Genomic DNA, 17098 nt, shown 5'->3' with positions numbered 1-17098 from the left:
AAAAAGTAAATAGTTTAGAATTTGATCCCCTCCCCAAATAGCATTCTATTATTTTATAGACTGACCATTTGATATATCAATACATGAATCCTTTAAAACAGTCTAAGCCTGCCTACATGGGTTAAACCAAATATTAGCTGAAATAGCCAAAATAAACATGAAATTACAGAAATATATACACAAAAATGTTTAATGTGTGAAGGAATGAATTTTTAAGGTTTAAAAAGTTTAAAAAGGTTTAAAAAGGTTTAAAAAGTTAGTAACTAACTGCATATAGCTCTCTACTATATTAGCCAACTACTAACTTTTAAAAATAATTTTTTAAATAAAAATCTATTCAGAAAACATACCAAGCACCAAAAATAACAACTTTATAAAATGATCATCTCACCTCATCTAAGTCTTGGATATAAACTGGTTTTTCCTCAAAGCCAACTGGCATTGGTTCACTATAGGGAATCTTTACTTCTTCATACATCTTGTTATTCTCTCTTTGAATTCCTTCTGGTAAAATCATCTATAAACATCAAAAATTAAAATTAAATAATAATACAAACAATTGCTCTGGTAGAGATTATTTAATTAGAGAGAAAGAGAAAGAAAGAGAAAGAGAGAAAGAGAACACTAATGTCTTTAGACACAGCAGTGGTAAATAAATTTAGCTAGTTTAAAGAAAAACAAGGGTGCCTGGGTAGCTCAGTGGGTTAAGCGTCAGACTTTGGCCCAGGTCATGATCCTGCTGCGCTCTGTGCTGACAGTTCGGAGCCTGGAGCCGCTTCAGATTCTGCGTCTCCCTCTCTCTCTGCCCCTCCCCTGCTTGCACTCTGTCTCTCTGTCTCCCCCAAAAATATTTTTTTAAAGAAAAACAACCTTAAGCAAAACAAAAACAAACCAAAAAACCACATACACACGAATTATTCATATACTGGATCTCTCATATAACACACAGACCATATTATGTTAATGAGTTTTAAGTATATATTGATTAGATGGTATCCTGAAGACAAATATACTTGTGTTGCTAGGAAAACTGTGCCATATACATAGTGTAAAGAACATTAAAAAAGTGATGTAACCACTAAAACTCAAAAATACAAGTTCCATAAATAACAAAAGGGAAGAGAACAAATACATTTTGAGTACCTAATATGTGTCAAGAAGTTTCCATACACTGCATTATCTCATCTTCCCCAATATTTTGAAATTAAAGTTAGCATAGTATATCAACTAGTATAAGAGCCAGAAAAGACACAGGAAAAATCTATGTGTTATTTCCTCAGAATAGACCTATTATCCCAAAGTGGTCATATACCAGTGACATACCTTTGCACCAGCAATGAATGCTGATGTTCTCATGGCTTCAGCCTGGGAATCATAAACATGGGGATAACGTATTTTTTCAACGTCCATGTCTCTCTGCCTACTCAGAATTGGAACACTTCTAGCATTCATAAGTGCCTGCTCTCTGTAAATATAAAAACAGTAGGATAAATACAAAATTTTTATCTAGCAAAAGGAAGCCAGTACAAAGTCACTATAATAACAATTTCAGGTAGCTTTCCATTATGAAGTGGAAGAAATTAAATTACACAAAGAAAGATATTAGTAATCCTGACATTTTCAATGTAACTACATAGGAGTTAACACATTTTGTAGGTACTATTTTTAGATGACATCATTTGATAAGTTTAACTTAGTGTTTTTTATTTATAATTTTGTTTGTCACAATCCAAAGATGTTTAACAAGGTATAAGTTCCTTTATAAAAATAGTATTCAAAATTTAAAGAACAAATATCATAATGCTCTTGTTTCTTTTTCTTCCTTTCTACTTCTAAATAACACAAGGAAAAGTATTCTTATTAAGCTAGAAAAAAACCCAAAAGTCTCAAAATAAATCTGTGTAGGCTTTACAAATTTTAACCTAGTGGTTTGCGCACAGCACCCAAAATAGCTTACTTCTATAATCTAAAATTCTCACCTACATAGATGTAACCAAGAATATTCTAATTAAGAAGATCATTGCATTCTTATCCCAGAAAATTAGGTTTTCATACAACAAAAGTCTGTTGTTATAAGAAAACCTTACTAGAAGTACGAGTTATCTAAATTGTTAAGACTAACCAAAAAATAATGCATAAAGGTAGCAATTACAACAGAAGCATCTTTCAGCTTCTGGTTTTTATTACCTTTGTATCCGCAATTCCTTAGGATCAAAGCACATAACTCCTTCTGCAATTTCTCCATCTTCTCCAGCCTTTTTTTCTCGTCTGGCAATTCTTTTTTCTTCACGACGATACTGTTTCATTAATTGCTTTTCTTGTTCAGACTGAATGGTAACTTGACAACCATAGTTAGGTTTAGCATTTTCTCCTAAAATTTTTTTGCAATTGTCTACAAAGCAAATTTAAGAATTATCATGTTCTATGAGTTTAAGCTTTAGGAAAACCATTTTTCCCCTTCACCAAAATATAAAATAGCACAATGCTCTAATAATTCAGTTTTTTTAAAACTGTCATATTCAATTGTATGTTTTATGGAGAGTTGTTTTTTTTTTTAATGTGATATCTAGCGATATTATACAGTGGTTAAGAAAAGTCAGTAGATATTTTCTTCATACACACTACATAGTTTAGTGTCATAAATTCTTACACATAACATCAGGAACTTAAAAATTCAGTTTTATAATTTTGAAATTATTTGTTTACATAATTTCAATAAATATAATAATTATCAATGCTAATTAGCACTTACTGTTAACATAATAATGAAATAAATATATTCTTTACATATTAGATATAACTTTTCCCTGTGTAACAGCCTTACTGTGTTAAATTGAATATATGTTTTTACTCACTTATACATGAAATACAATTTATTAACATTAGCTCAGGATATATTTAGAAGATGACCAGGCAAATAAAGACTGTGATCCACCTTTCCGTGGAAATACAGTTAAAAACAAAACAAAACAAGGGAAGATGGCTAGAGCCACTAACAATCAGGTCAATGAAAGTTCAATGTTTCATCTACAAGGTCCCATTTAAACCTGTGGTTTGGTCAACTCAATATTCAGGAAATTTTTTTCTTCCAACAGGATTAACCTTCTATGTTTAATTAAATCTTTTGAAGTAGTAGTATCCTGGCTCACCGTGGCCCTAAAGGAAATCACAGGAATGTTGCTGAAAGCAATCCAAATCAATACACATTTACTGTATTGGGGACCTACTAGTTTCAGGCACTGCTGCTAGGCTAGGAAGCAATAAAGAACTAAACTTGGTCCATACTCTGAAGGAGCACAGTACAAAGTTATTTTATTAAACTCCAAGATCCCACACCGAACAAGGAAGGAATTAAGAAAGCATCAAGATAGCGAAATAGCCTTCTAATTCATTTAAGTCAAATCTTCACAATTCCCAGTCATTTGTCACTACCTCAATACGTAATTTTGAATAAATCATTTTAACTCTCAATCACATGAAGTAATCCCTCTGTATAATGGTTTTAGAAATCTCAAGAAGGAAACTGAGAAATAAAGACTTATCACATGAAAACTATGAAATGAGATATGATCTCCTTTATATTAGTACAGTTCTGAAAAAAAGTTTTTTTCTAGGTCATATATATTTTACTTTTTGGTAAAGTCTTATACATCTATTATAATGATTAAGTTTGTAGCCAATTAACTTTCAGTGGTAGAGAACAGACAGGTTTGACAAAGGGAGGTGGGTGGAGATGGGCTAGATGAGTGATGGGTACAAAGGAGGGAACTTGTGATAAGCACTGGGTGCTGTATTAAGTAGAATGTGAATAATACCATGTGAATAACACTATGTATTTATTATATAAATGAATGTTAAGGATTCTGTGTGTGAAACTAAATACCCTGGATGACACTCTAAGTGCTATGCTAACGTAATTAACATTTTAAACAAATGTAATAAGAAGAAAACAGGTCTGCTTCATTAATAGCTTTTTTAAGCCTCAAAGAGAATATACTGGAATCCTGTAACACTGAACATAATAGGTAATTTTCAAAGTAAGTCATACAGCAGCAAAAGTTTAAATGTATAGTTTTCCTTGGTAGGTTCAGTTAACTTTAGAGCCTGAAAAGTAGAAATGAAATGAATAAGTTTACCAGTAATTCTATAAAATTTTACTGAAGAAGAATGTGGAAGCTTGTATCCTTTTAGAATGTAATCATGACCAAAAAGATCTTGTGTAACTACTCAAAACAGTGTCCTTGATAGCATAAGCTAACTTAATTTTTATTTTATGACACACCCTGGTGTAAACATTCTTCACATCAGCCCTAAAAAGAGAATTTAATTTACAACTATCCTCACCTTAGCAGTCAATCCACTTTACCCACCCACTTCTCACCTACATTTCCTGGTTATAATAAAAACAGAAGAGATAAAATGGGTGATGCGCATCTGGATTAAAAAGTTATAAAAAAATCATTATGAAAACTAGAAAATGATAAATAGTAAGAAGCAACTTCTAAGACCACGATTTTGGAGGAATAAAGAAAAGGATGGGATGTGATGGTCATATTAAAGTAGCTTAATAAAGAATGCAAATATAATTTGGTAGTTTTTAAAGAATTTTGAAGGATCCTCAACACAAAATTAGATCAGAAGATACAAATGGATGAGAACACTGATAAAGTAATAAGAGTCTGAAGAATCTTTTCTTCAAGAATATTTCCTTTCCATACCACCTCCCTCCCCGCAAATAAAGGAAAATATCTGTTTAAGCCATGTACACGAAAAACTCTACTGAAAAAAAAATCTGAAACATGCTGGTTGTCAGCTTCTTTACAATAGTCCTTAGACAAAGTTAAAGCCTACTAATACCCCACTTTTCTATAGTAAAATTACTACTCTTAGATAGTGGCAATAATAATGATGTAGCTTAGAATAAAAGAGTAAAAGCAGTATGAGAAAAGTAGATAATATTTCTGGGCAGATTGATGGTTCAAATATTTTTTTTTAATAATTCAAATCTAATATTTGTTTTTGGGTTCAAAACTATGTTGCTTCTAAAAAGTTATCCAAAGAGAATAAAATTTGTGTATAAATGTTATACAAAAATGAACATAATTAAACTGCAAGACAACACTAACTCATCACCTATAGTTCCAAAAAAAAAAAAAAAAACCACAGGTGAAGCTGGAATCATTTTGAACTTTCTGTTAAGTAAATTAGCACTATTAACAGGTGAGATCAATATGTATCCCTATATCAACACTTAAATTGTCAGAATTTACACTGCAAGACTAGATATTTACATTCATTCCTTTCTTTCTGGCAGACACCCATTTTAAATGCTCTTAAACTCTGGTGGTTTCCAACAATGTGTGATAAATATCTTTAGCAGGTGGGAGAGCCTTCTTAGAGCAAGGCAGTTTGTAAGTGATAAACATAGTTAAAGCACAACGAAACTTGCATAAAGACAAAGTGGCTAAACTCAATTCTTCTCAGTTTCTAAAAATCTCAAGACAACTCCAGGAAACAACCAGTAACCAAAGTATAGGATAAGAAAGCCCCAAGAAATTTTGTACTTAAATCAAGGTTCTTTTCGTAACTTCATTTTAGTGCCATACTCATATATGTGAGGAAAAGATAACATAACTTACATTAAAAAATGATAAATGCCAATTCATTTGAAGAAGGGAGGGATGTCTAATTTTTTATGCCCAGGCACTTTTTAAAAATTTCAAACTATATATAAGGCTGGCAAAGAACATTTGGGTAAAAGTAAGAAATTCAGGTTTCCTGCTTATGACTTAAAATCTGAGTTCAGCATCAGTTGTATCATAGTAAGCAAAGCATTTTTTAAAATTATTTTGGCTTCCTCAACTACTCTAATTCTTCTGGGGCTTTTAAATACATGAGATACATGACAATATAAATGTTCAATTTGCTGAGCATGATAACTGTATTACAGTTTAGTAGGAGACTGCTATTGTTCTTAAATGTACGATGAAGATTTTACAGGTGAAATATTATGATGTCTGCAACTTCCAGGTCACTGTTCATCAAAAATGTTAAATGTAGGTGTTTGTTTATGTATATGTGAGTGAGTGCATGTGTAAAGAGGATAATAAGAGAAAGAAAGCAAAATGTTAACTGTCGAATCTACACAAAGGTATGCAAGTGTTCACTGTACTATCCTTGTACTATCTAGGTTTGAAAGTTTTCAAAATAAAAAAGTTGGGAAGAAATAACACTACTTGGCCCACAGTTAATATCAAATGCAGTTGCTTGAAAAAAAAAATGTATCTATTCAAACCTTCAGCAATAAAAAAAAAAATGCCATACCTAAACAGAATAGAATCTCTACCATAACAGCCTATTTAGGGCATTGTGGTATTTGTTTCATAATCTGCCATATCTAAAATATACTTTAAAAAGTGGTATCGCTAAATTATATAATAGACCAAAGGATATTAATGTATAATTATATTAAAAAGATTTGCTAACCAATGAATCTTCCTTTAAATTGGAATTACCACTGAACACTTTCTTACCTTGAAGAGCCTGCAACTTATGATCATTTGAAGAATTAAGAAATCTATCCACAATTGTAATTCTGTTCTGGAGGAGTTTCTCAATAAGTTCAAGTCCATCAGGTCCCAGCAGTTCAAATAGCTTAAAAGAAGAATCAAAACAACTGTTACCTCAAATCACCTTTTTCAAGTTATTAATACCTTATTCAACAGAGGTATGAAGCCAAACTACTAGAGCAAGAAGCACCCAAAGAATACCTTGGAAAAAAATAGTAACTTAGGAAAGAAAAGCAACTCTTCATATTGTTACGTATCTTTCAGGTTTACGAAGTCAATATGCAATTACTAAAGCACATGATTCAATCTGTAAAAGTAATCATGATTATGATATATATGGTATATAAATAATTATGACATATATACAACAAATCACAGAATTATAAATCCTTACACTTGCCTTTCCTAGGTATAACCAAATGAAATTCCAAAATTAATTTGCTTTTTAATATTGTTCTGGTTTTGGCAAATAGAGTCCAGAGTATGAATTTTCTTCCAACTTACTACACATAACAGCTATCACTTTAGAGTTAAAGAACCATTAAAATGTTTTAATGATTCATGACACACCACATTTTTAATGCTTAATAACTGTATTATTTTATTAAATTTATTTTATTAATGTTTAATTAATACTTTTTAAAATTTTATTTAATTTTGAGAGAGAGAGAGAGAGACAGAGCACAAGTTGGGGAGAAGCAGAGAGAGAGGGAGACACAGAATCTGAAGCAGGTTCCAGGCTCTGAGCTGTCAGCACAGAGCCCAACGCAGGGCTCGAACTCATGAACAGTGAGATCATGACCTGCACCAAAGTTGGACACTCAACCGACTGAGCCACCCAGGCACCCCTTAATTAATAATTTTTAATGCTTAATAAATCTGAAATCTAAAACACAGTTCCACAAAGTACTTTATGTAACTTTTTATAAAAAATTTCCATGTGTATCTTATGCAGAGCAGTTGCCAAAGATTAAGTTTATTCAAGTCAGAGAGCCAGTTTTAGGATTAAGAAAGACTTTCAATCACATAATTATACAAAGTAACTGCTCCAGAAAGCCTTTCAATTTCTTCCAGTATGGTTCCAGGATGTTTTTTCCTCCTGTCCAGAAATGTTATATCTAATTTTACATGTGAAGATTTTATATCAGCCAAATTCTAACTATTCTCAGAGATTCATTCCACACAAAATCATAATTAAAGTAGGAACTTATGTTAAGTATATATAAAATGCTAACTATTTAATAAATATTTTCTTTTTGCTGTTCATTTAACTGACATTATCTACATATAAGGCCAAGGCCCTAGTCCTAGAACCTCTACTTTTGGCCTAAACATCATGGAGTATACCGGGGCCCAATCACTCTCACCCTGGCTCATAAGGCACTAATTCCACACCAGGAGAGGCAAGACAAGAAGGACTTAGGCTACTGCCTACCCCTTCCATCAGCACTCAGCTCCTAGAGCAAGGGTGTCAGTCAGAGATAAACTGTCCCTTGTCCCCACTCCTAGCTCCAGAGTTTCCCTCAAAGATTTTGTCTGGGGGAAGAACTAGGCTATAAAACAGAAAGGTCCCAATCTCTTCCAAAGGTATGGGCCTCATGTGCAACTTGGCAGAAAGTCGAAGCCTTAGGGTCCTCTCAAAAACAGCACAGGTTGTGGTTAACTATAAGTAGAAGAGTCACAAATTGAACAACCAGGTTACAAAAGAGAACTAAGGAAGGACAAGGGGGGGGAAGAGCCGATTCCTTCAAAGTGGCCACAAGTTTATTAGTTTGTGGAACAATTTATGCCCCACGACATTTCTGTGACCAGAGCAATTATCTGGTAATTAGTAAAGTTTAATAGCTGGCTAGGTCATGGAAAGAAAAGTAGAGGGTTCTGCCAAAACTACTTTCATCTAGGATGACTGTGGATATACCCGAAAGTGTGCCTCCTTGAGGAACAATACCAGAAGCTAAAACACTGTGGGGTAAGGATTAGAGGAATTGTCTGCACTAAAATATCCAGCTAGTCACCAGACCAATAAACAAGCAAATAACAATCATAAACCCTGGCAGTGGTAGATTAGATGAAATAAACAAATTCCTAGAAAGACAAACTAGCAAATAGCAGACAGTCTGAATAGATCTATAACAAGTCAAACACTGAATTAAAACAACCCACAAAGAAGTCTAAATGACTTCACTGGTGAGTCCATTCAAAAGAATTAATGCCAATTCTTCACAAATTCTTCCAAAAAACAGAACATCTCCCAGGTCTTACTCTAACTCCAAAACCAGACAAATATATTACAAGAAAACTACAGACCAATATCTCTTAGAAGTTGAGACACAAAACCTCAATAAAATACTAGTAAACCATATCCAGCAATATAGAAAAGGAATTACACACCATGACAAAGTGATACTTACATCAGGAACATAAGACCAGTTCAACATAAGAAAATCAGTTGATGCATTACATTATATCAACACAATAAAAAAAGTCACATGATCAGCTCAACAGATGCAGAAAAAGCATTTGAAAAATCCAATAGCCTTTCATGATAAAAACACTTAAAGTAGGAATATAGGTACTTTTACCACCTGATGAAGGGCATCTACGAAAAACCCATAGTGAACATCATACTTAATGGTGAAAACACTGGATACTTACCACTAAGAATAGAAACAAGACAACAAAGTTTGCACTTGTGACTTCTATTGAACACTGTGCTGGAGGTACAAACCAGAGCAATTGGGCAAGAAAAAGAAATATAAGGTATTCAGATTAAAAGGAAAAAGTAAAACTTTCTATTCATAGATTGTCTATGTAGAAAATACTAAAGGATCCGCTAAAATACTATTCAAAGTAATAAACAAGTTTTCAAAAATCATAATAAAACCATTCAGTGAAGAAAGATGAGACTTTTCAATGAATGATGCTGAGACAACTGGGTAGTCATATGCAACTGAATGAAGTCAGACCTTTATACGATATACAAAAATTAACTCAAAGTGGATCAGTATTCTAAATGCAACAGCTAAACATAAAATTCTTAGAGGAAAACAGAATAAGATCTTTATGGCCTCAGATTTGGTAAAGGATTCTTAAATATGACACCAAAAGCATGAGCAACAAAAGAAAACACAGATAATTTGGATTTTAGCAAAACAAAATTTGTCCCCTTCAAGGAAAAATGCAGAATGGGAGAAAATATTGGTAAATCATATATCTGGTAAGTAACCTGTACCCAGAGTATATAAAGAACTCTTACTACCAACAAAAATACAACCAATTAAAAACTGAGCAGAAGATCTGAATTTATCCTAGGAAAATACAAAAAGGACCAATAAGCAGATGAAAAGATATTCAAAATCATTATGCATCAGGGAAATGCAAACTAAAACCACAAGAACCATTAAAAAAAAAAAACTGGAAAAGAACAAGTGTTGGCAAGGATGTGGAGAAAACTGGAAACCCATACATTGTGGGAATACAAAATTGTACAGCCGCTATGGAAAACATTTTTCCGATTCCTCACTAAGTTAAATACAGAATTACAACATGACCAATTGATTCCATTCCTAGGTATATACCCCCAAAGAACTGAAAACATGTGTCCAAACAAAAACTTTTATACATACATGGCTATTCACATAGCCAAAAGGTAGAAACAACCCAAATGTCCACCGACCAAAGCATGGATATACAAAATGTGGTATATCCATACAACAGATATTACTAAGCCATAAAAAGGAACGAATTAGTGTACAACATGGATAAATCTCAAAAACATTTTGCTAAGTGAAAGAAGCCAGTCACAAAAGACCACATACACATGACTCCATTTACATGAAATGTCCAGAAGAGAGAAATCTCTAGAGACAGAAAGTAGATTAGTGGTTCTTTAGAGACTGAGAAGAAGGTGGGAGGGAGTAGGAGGAGAGAAGCTAAAGGCTTAGGATTTCTTTTTGAGATAAGGAAAATGCTCTAACATGACTGTGGTGATGGCTGAACATATCAATGAATATACTAAAAACCACTGATTTATATACTTTACATGGATGAATTGCATGGTATGTGAATTATATATCAATAAAGATATTTCATTGAATTATAAACCAAAATGGCTTAAACTAAATACTAAAAGTAACCAGAAAAAATTGCTTATGGTTGAAAGATAAAGACTGAATGCAATTTTCTTATTAAAATATTAAGTGAATGTTCTCAATTGCTGTTAGTTCAATTTAAGCCCCATGCTTAATGTTAAGAGTGATATTTTAAAACCAACAAATTCAAATTAAAAGATACTTCCATACTCCAAACAAACTATAGTAAGAAATGCTCTCTACATACAGCATGAAATGTCTTTCATAGTCTATCAACTCTCAAAGAATGTGTTAATTATTTTTTTAATGTTTTACTTATTTATTATTTATTTATTTTTTTTTTTAGAGAGAGCACAAACCAGTGAGGGCCAGAGAGAGAGGGAGGAAGAGAATCCCAAGCAGCCTCCACGCTGTCAGCGCAGAGCCCCATGAAGGGCTTGAACTCATGACCTGTGAGACCATGTCCTGAGCTAAAGTCAAAAGTTGGACACTTAACCAACTGAGCCTCCCAGGCACTCCAAGAATGTTAATTCTTAAATTGAGACCATTTCTTCCATAAGAAGATAAATTATCATGGCAGAGTTATCCTTACACATATTCTAAGCTACTTCAAGTTTACTTAATCTGAAATACAATATTCACACATGATAAATTAGAGATTCACAACTTTTTAGTTCACCATAATTTTAGGAAAACATCGGTATATTTGGAAGACAACTTCTAATGTAACATCTCAGAGGGAGGATCACCACAGCACAGAGCCGTTTCTTTTCTTTTCTTCTTTTCTTTTCTTTTCTTTTCTTTTCTTTTCTTTTCTTTTCTTTTCTTTTCTTTTCTTTTCTTTTCTTTTCTTTTCTTTCAAGCCCATTATTTCTTAAAAATAACATACCTAAGACCTAGCAAAAGAGCTGTTTTGCTCTGAATAGTAGGACTTCCATGACTTCCAAGATAAAGAATCCCCAGTAGAATTCTGAGATCAGCTGTTACCAAATTTAAAGTAATCCCCAAATTATGCTTTCCCTAACATTTGCCATTTTCATCCACAGTGAGAGCAGGTGCAGTTCTCATTCAAGATTTGCATTACAAACTAATTTGGCACTGAGCATGACTATTTGTAAAGGTACAGCTGTCTGGATCACTGCTCTATGCACTGACACAAGTTCCAGAAGCTATCAAATTGCAAAACAAAGAGGGAGGGAAAAGTTAGCCATGAGTACAGAAACAGACACCAACTACAAAGTTTAGAAAGAAACGAAAGAAAAGTAAAAAAAAAAAAAAAAAAGAAAGAAAGGAAAGAAAAGAAAGAAAGTTTCACTACCCTAGCTATAAATTAAAGAAATGAAATTTAAAGGAGACCACAAGAGTAATAGAGGTTGTTAAAGCCCTGGTAGAGGTTGTTAAAGCCATTATTGGGGTGCCTGGGTGGCTCAGTTCGTTAAGTGTCCAACTCTTGATTTCGGCTCAGGTTGTGATCTCACGGTTCATGAGATGGAGCTCAGCATTGGGTTCTGTGCTGACAGCATAGAGCCTGCTTCAGATTCTCTCTCTCCCTCTCTCTCTGCCCCTCCCCTGCTCTCACACACATACACACTCTTTCTTTCTCTCTCTCGAAATAAACATTTTTAAAACACATTATAATCAATATATTATTATTATAAGGTATTTTAATAAAGTTTCCCTTAGAATTCTCATTGTTTTATAAATCCATTTTCATTAAATTAAATTATTAAATTGAAGTAGTTCTTTATCAAAATCAAATAGAATGGAAAAAGTTAAAAAATCAACCAAGAGTCTACATTCCTAAGTGTCAAAAAAAATTATTTCAGAGTATGTACACACTAACTTTAAAATGGTATTACTTCCTTGTTTCTTATAATACTTTTAACAGATAAATATAGCTTGTTAATCTCTCAGAAAAAGTAATTCCCACTTTATCCCATATTCGGAATATCATTTTTGTTCCAAAAGGAACAATGGTACAATGGATGTTATATTCTCAACAAAGTATCAAGTGAATCACAAATGGTAATTATAAAAGCAAAAGATAATGATAAACGTTTGAATAATATACCATGGAAAATTATACTATAAACCCTATGAAAATTGAGAGAGAATGAGCTTAAATTAGAACTATAAATTTGTTCTCAAACTGCAATATGCAAAGATTTGCTGAGTGTCTGTGAAACCACAGAATAAATATGATAAACATCCTTGGACTATCAGTTTACTCAAAGATTTAGAGAAAAAAATATTATTTTCATTTAAAATACAACTTTGGTCATGTCAATATCCTGTCTGAACTCTGCTTCTCAGGTAAATAAAAACAAAAACCAAAAAAGAACAATTATTTAGTTGCTAATTGCTTGAAAGCAAATAAAATTTTATTATTTATAAAAGGTTTGTCAGTTCCATTCTGTTTCTATGTAGTCAATATTAAAGAATTCATCAAAAGTCAAAACTAAGTCTATTTGGAGTTCTAAAAGACATTTCAAAAGAAAGATCAACCATTCTACATATCAAATAGTCAATGCACATTCTGAAAAATGATTCAGGGATGCATAGTAGACATGGTATCTTGATGTGAGCGAACTATCTTTTTGTATAACAACATGGTTAAGTAGATTATGGGATTAATCTCAATACTGAGTTAAGCCACTAATGTTCTTCTACAAGGACGGGCCATGTCTCTGTCCTCTTCAAAATTTTATCAATGATATATAAAGTGAAGACATTAAATCAAATTTGCTAACGTGTTAATAAGTTGCATGGTAGAATCAAGATTATAAATTTTCTAAATTGTCTGATATATCTGGCAGGACCTAAGGAGAAGTAATGGAGGTAAATATAAAACCCCACAATTAGGGTAAAAAACAAAACAACAACAACAAAAACTCATGAGAATTTCTGTAAGATGGGTAAACCTGGTCCTACAAATAAATTCCTAAGAAAAATCCTGAAAGGATGGGTGAGGGGGGTGGTTACTTGTAAGGTCAGTAAGAATAAAAAATGTAATGAAGGCTGGGAAAAAATTATGTATTAATAGTAATATTTCAAAAATCTCATTTAGTGGGGTTCCTGGCTGGCTCAGTTGGTTAAGCACGCAACTCTTGATCTCCAGCAGTTCATTAGTTTGAGCCCTATGTAGGGCCTAGACATTACTTGAAACAATCCCATTTAGCAACTCAAAGGCTATTACATTGATTACACCATTTTTAGAGTGCTGAGTTCAATTTGAGTCATACTTTTTAAGAAGGTCACAATAAAAAAAATATCGTAGAACATGAAAAACAAATAAAAATAAGATATATCTATGCAAACTTTTTCAATAGCAAAATGAGTAGGGGAGGAGCAGAAAGAGGAGAGAAACAATCTCAAGCAGGCTCTGTGATGCCAGCACAGAGGCCAATGCAGGGCCCATACTCACAAACCTCGAATTCATGACCTTAACCGAAACACAGATGCTTAACTGACTGAACCACCCAGGCACCTCTATTTTCCATTCTGTTTGAAGAATACTAATTCACAGATTTGATAAAGAAAGTGAATTTTATTTTGACCCCATCCTCCTTACCATTCCACACTGCTAAATACTCCTTATACTTCTTTAAACACACTTTTCCTTTGATACCCTTGATACATCACTCTTTTGATGTGTCCTACCACTTAGAGCTACCTTCCTATCTCCATTTCAGGCCCACTTTGCCTATCAAATGTTGGAGTTTCTTAAGGCTTAATCCTAGGCTTTCTCTCACTTTCACTCCATATTCTCTCCTTAGCTGTTCACATCTAAGCCCTTACATTCCTTAGCAAACATATGCTAAAAACTCTTAATTTTATATATCCTTCCCAGAACTCTACTCTGTGCACAGACTACAGTTCTGGGAAGGATGTATAAAATTATATCTAATTGCCCAGTTATCATCTCCACTTGGAGGTCTCAAGACCTCTCACAATTATACATGTCCAAAACTATGTTTGGTTTTCTACCCTCTTCACTATTTCCATGAATGGTATTACTGCCATCCCTCCAGTTATATAAGTGAAAAGGCTAAAATGCATCCGTAACCACCTCTTTACCCCACAACACCCACACCACCTCTGTCATCCAATCCACTATCAAGTCCTCTTGATCTCAACCACTAAACAGATTTCAAGTCTTTATGCTTATCTATTTTTAAGCTCCCAAACCTTTACTGCCTGTACCACTCAAAAGACTTCCTAAATGGTTTTTGCACATCTATCCAAAACACTCCAATCCATTCTCCACATAGCAACCACAGTAAATTATATGAAATGTAGGTCTGACTAATACATGCTACCTCCCCTCTACCCCTTGCCAACAAACTTTCCAATGGCTCTCCATTGTTCTAAAAATGGAGTACTGAATTGAAATGCACGTAGAACCAGAATTTCAAAATGTCACAAGTGCTAAACTATGATTAAAAAAAAAAATACTGGGGCGCCTGGGTGGCGCAGTCGGTTAAGCGTCCGGCTTCAGCCAGGTCACGATCTCACGGTCTGTGGGTTCGAGCCCCGCATTGGGCTCTGGGCTGATGGCTCAGAGCCTGGAGCCTGTTTCCGATTCTGTGTCTCCCTCTCTCTCTGCCCCTCCCCCGTTCATGCTCTGTCTCTCTCTGTCCCAAAAATAAATAAACGTTGAAAAAAAAAATTAAAAAAAAATACTGATGCATACTCAATCATATTGCTCTGACTAGAATTTTAATATCATTAATAAAGTTAAATATAACTTCTAAAGCAGCATCCTTTTTAACTTTCCATTTCTATGTATGTTTTATGTTGAACATAAGGCAGAATAGTATATGTATATACTTTAAATTAAATAACTACATTTATATCAAGGATGCATTATTAAAAATGATTATTAGAAGGTATGATCAAAAAAGTTTGGAGACCAGTGCTTTAAAGTATCATTCTGTTATGAAAGTTTTTCACAATGTAACAGTTTTCTAATCTAGGTATGTCTTATAATTACTACCTATGTTTCATAATACTTTCTCTGAAAAGGTTATTAAATGAATGGTGTTTCTGCAAATTGCTGGTGTTTTACAGAAATCAAAGAATACAAAATATGTATAATCCACTGATACCATCACTGCTCATTTTTTACAACTTTTTTAAGTGCATTCTAAATTAGCAACCCCATCATTATTTCATATTATTCCTTGTCAGTCAATTTAATCTAAAAATTTATGAATGCTAGTCTAACATAGCAGTTTAGCATAGGAGAAAGTCAGCCAGGCCTCAAATCTTTAGCCTAATGCTCAAGACTTTTAGGACCTCAGACAGCCTCTCTGAGCTTCCTATGTTCTCATTTGTATAGAGGGAATAAGAGTACACTCCCATCCTTTGCAGGGCTGTGATGTGAAAAAAATAATACATGTAAATGTTTTTGACACAATGCCTTCCATATAGTTAATGTTAGGTGTTTAATATTATTAAAATAAGTGAATCATAAAGAGAGAAAGAAAAGTATAAAAAATAATTTGAATCACAATAATATTGATAACAATACCTAACACTTGTATACTATTTGTGTCCCAAGCAAGGTATGAAGTGCTTTACAAATAAAGCATATATTTTCAGGACGCCCGGGTGGCTCAGTCCGTTAAGCATCCAACTCTTGGTTTAAATTCAGTCATGATCTCGCGGTTTGTGAGATCGAGCCCTGCATTGGGCTCTTCATTGGCATCTCAGAGCCTGTTTGGGATTCTCTCTCTCTCCCTCTCTGCCTCCCCTGCTTGTATTCTCTCTCTCTCTCTCTCTCAAAATAAATAAACATTAAAAAAAATTAAAGCATATATTTTCCCTGTATCTGAAGAAGTATTTAATGAATTTTTGCTAATTATATACAACACTGATGTATTTATCACTTAAAAACAATCATGGTAGAAAATAATTAAATGAAAACACTACAAACATATCTAAAAATCAACTACTGTTAAGAAATAAGTGAACACAGCAAATATTAAAAACATCTGATATGCATATTTATGTCAACATGTTTTTAAGAAAGTATGCTCATGATTGTAATATGTGCATACACATATCCTAACTTTAATTTCTGCTGTGAAACTGTTCTTGGTTCAATTGTGAAGTTAAACACAATATATTGTGGTGCTCTGTAAAAAACAGCATTAAGTTTGAAACAATGCTTCAATCAATAATTGGTCAGATCACAGCTTCCTTAATCTTCCTGCCAACGACCAGTAGGTCTCTACTTCAATCTGCTACGTACTAGAGCCAGATCATTCTTCCTCATAGTCATCTTTTACATACACTTTTTCAAAAAACTACAATGTGGTCATCTACACATTTGGAAGGGACATTAGAGGATAACTAAACAAAGCTCTCGTAAAAGCAATGATTAGTAATGGGAAGAAGAATAGGAGGACAGTTGAGAACATGGGCTTACATTCA

General features: G+C 33.3%; 1 protein-coding gene across 1 annotated transcript in view; it reads right to left on the bottom strand.

The window, feature by feature from the left end:
* Nucleotides 1–17098, bottom strand: part of ASCC3 (activating signal cointegrator 1 complex subunit 3) — a 367207-nt gene that overhangs the window by 288603 nt on the left and 61506 nt on the right. The window contains exons 5-8 of the mRNA XM_047101482.1: nt 6534–6654; nt 2188–2392; nt 1324–1465; nt 392–517 (exon numbers count right to left, since the gene is read on the bottom strand). Of these exons, the coding sequence (XP_046957438.1) occupies nt 392–517; nt 1324–1465; nt 2188–2392; nt 6534–6654 (594 nt within the window). The remainder of the gene's footprint in view (nt 1–391; nt 518–1323; nt 1466–2187; nt 2393–6533; nt 6655–17098) is intronic.

Source organism: Lynx rufus, unplaced genomic scaffold (genome assembly GCF_022079265.1).
Source record: "Lynx rufus isolate CCGP_SWC_20201006 ecotype Redwood Valley unplaced genomic scaffold, mLynRuf1.p SCAF_6, whole genome shotgun sequence".
Taxonomy (NCBI): domain Eukaryota; kingdom Metazoa; phylum Chordata; class Mammalia; order Carnivora; family Felidae; genus Lynx; species Lynx rufus.
This window is presented reverse-complemented; position numbering and strand designations above follow the sequence as displayed.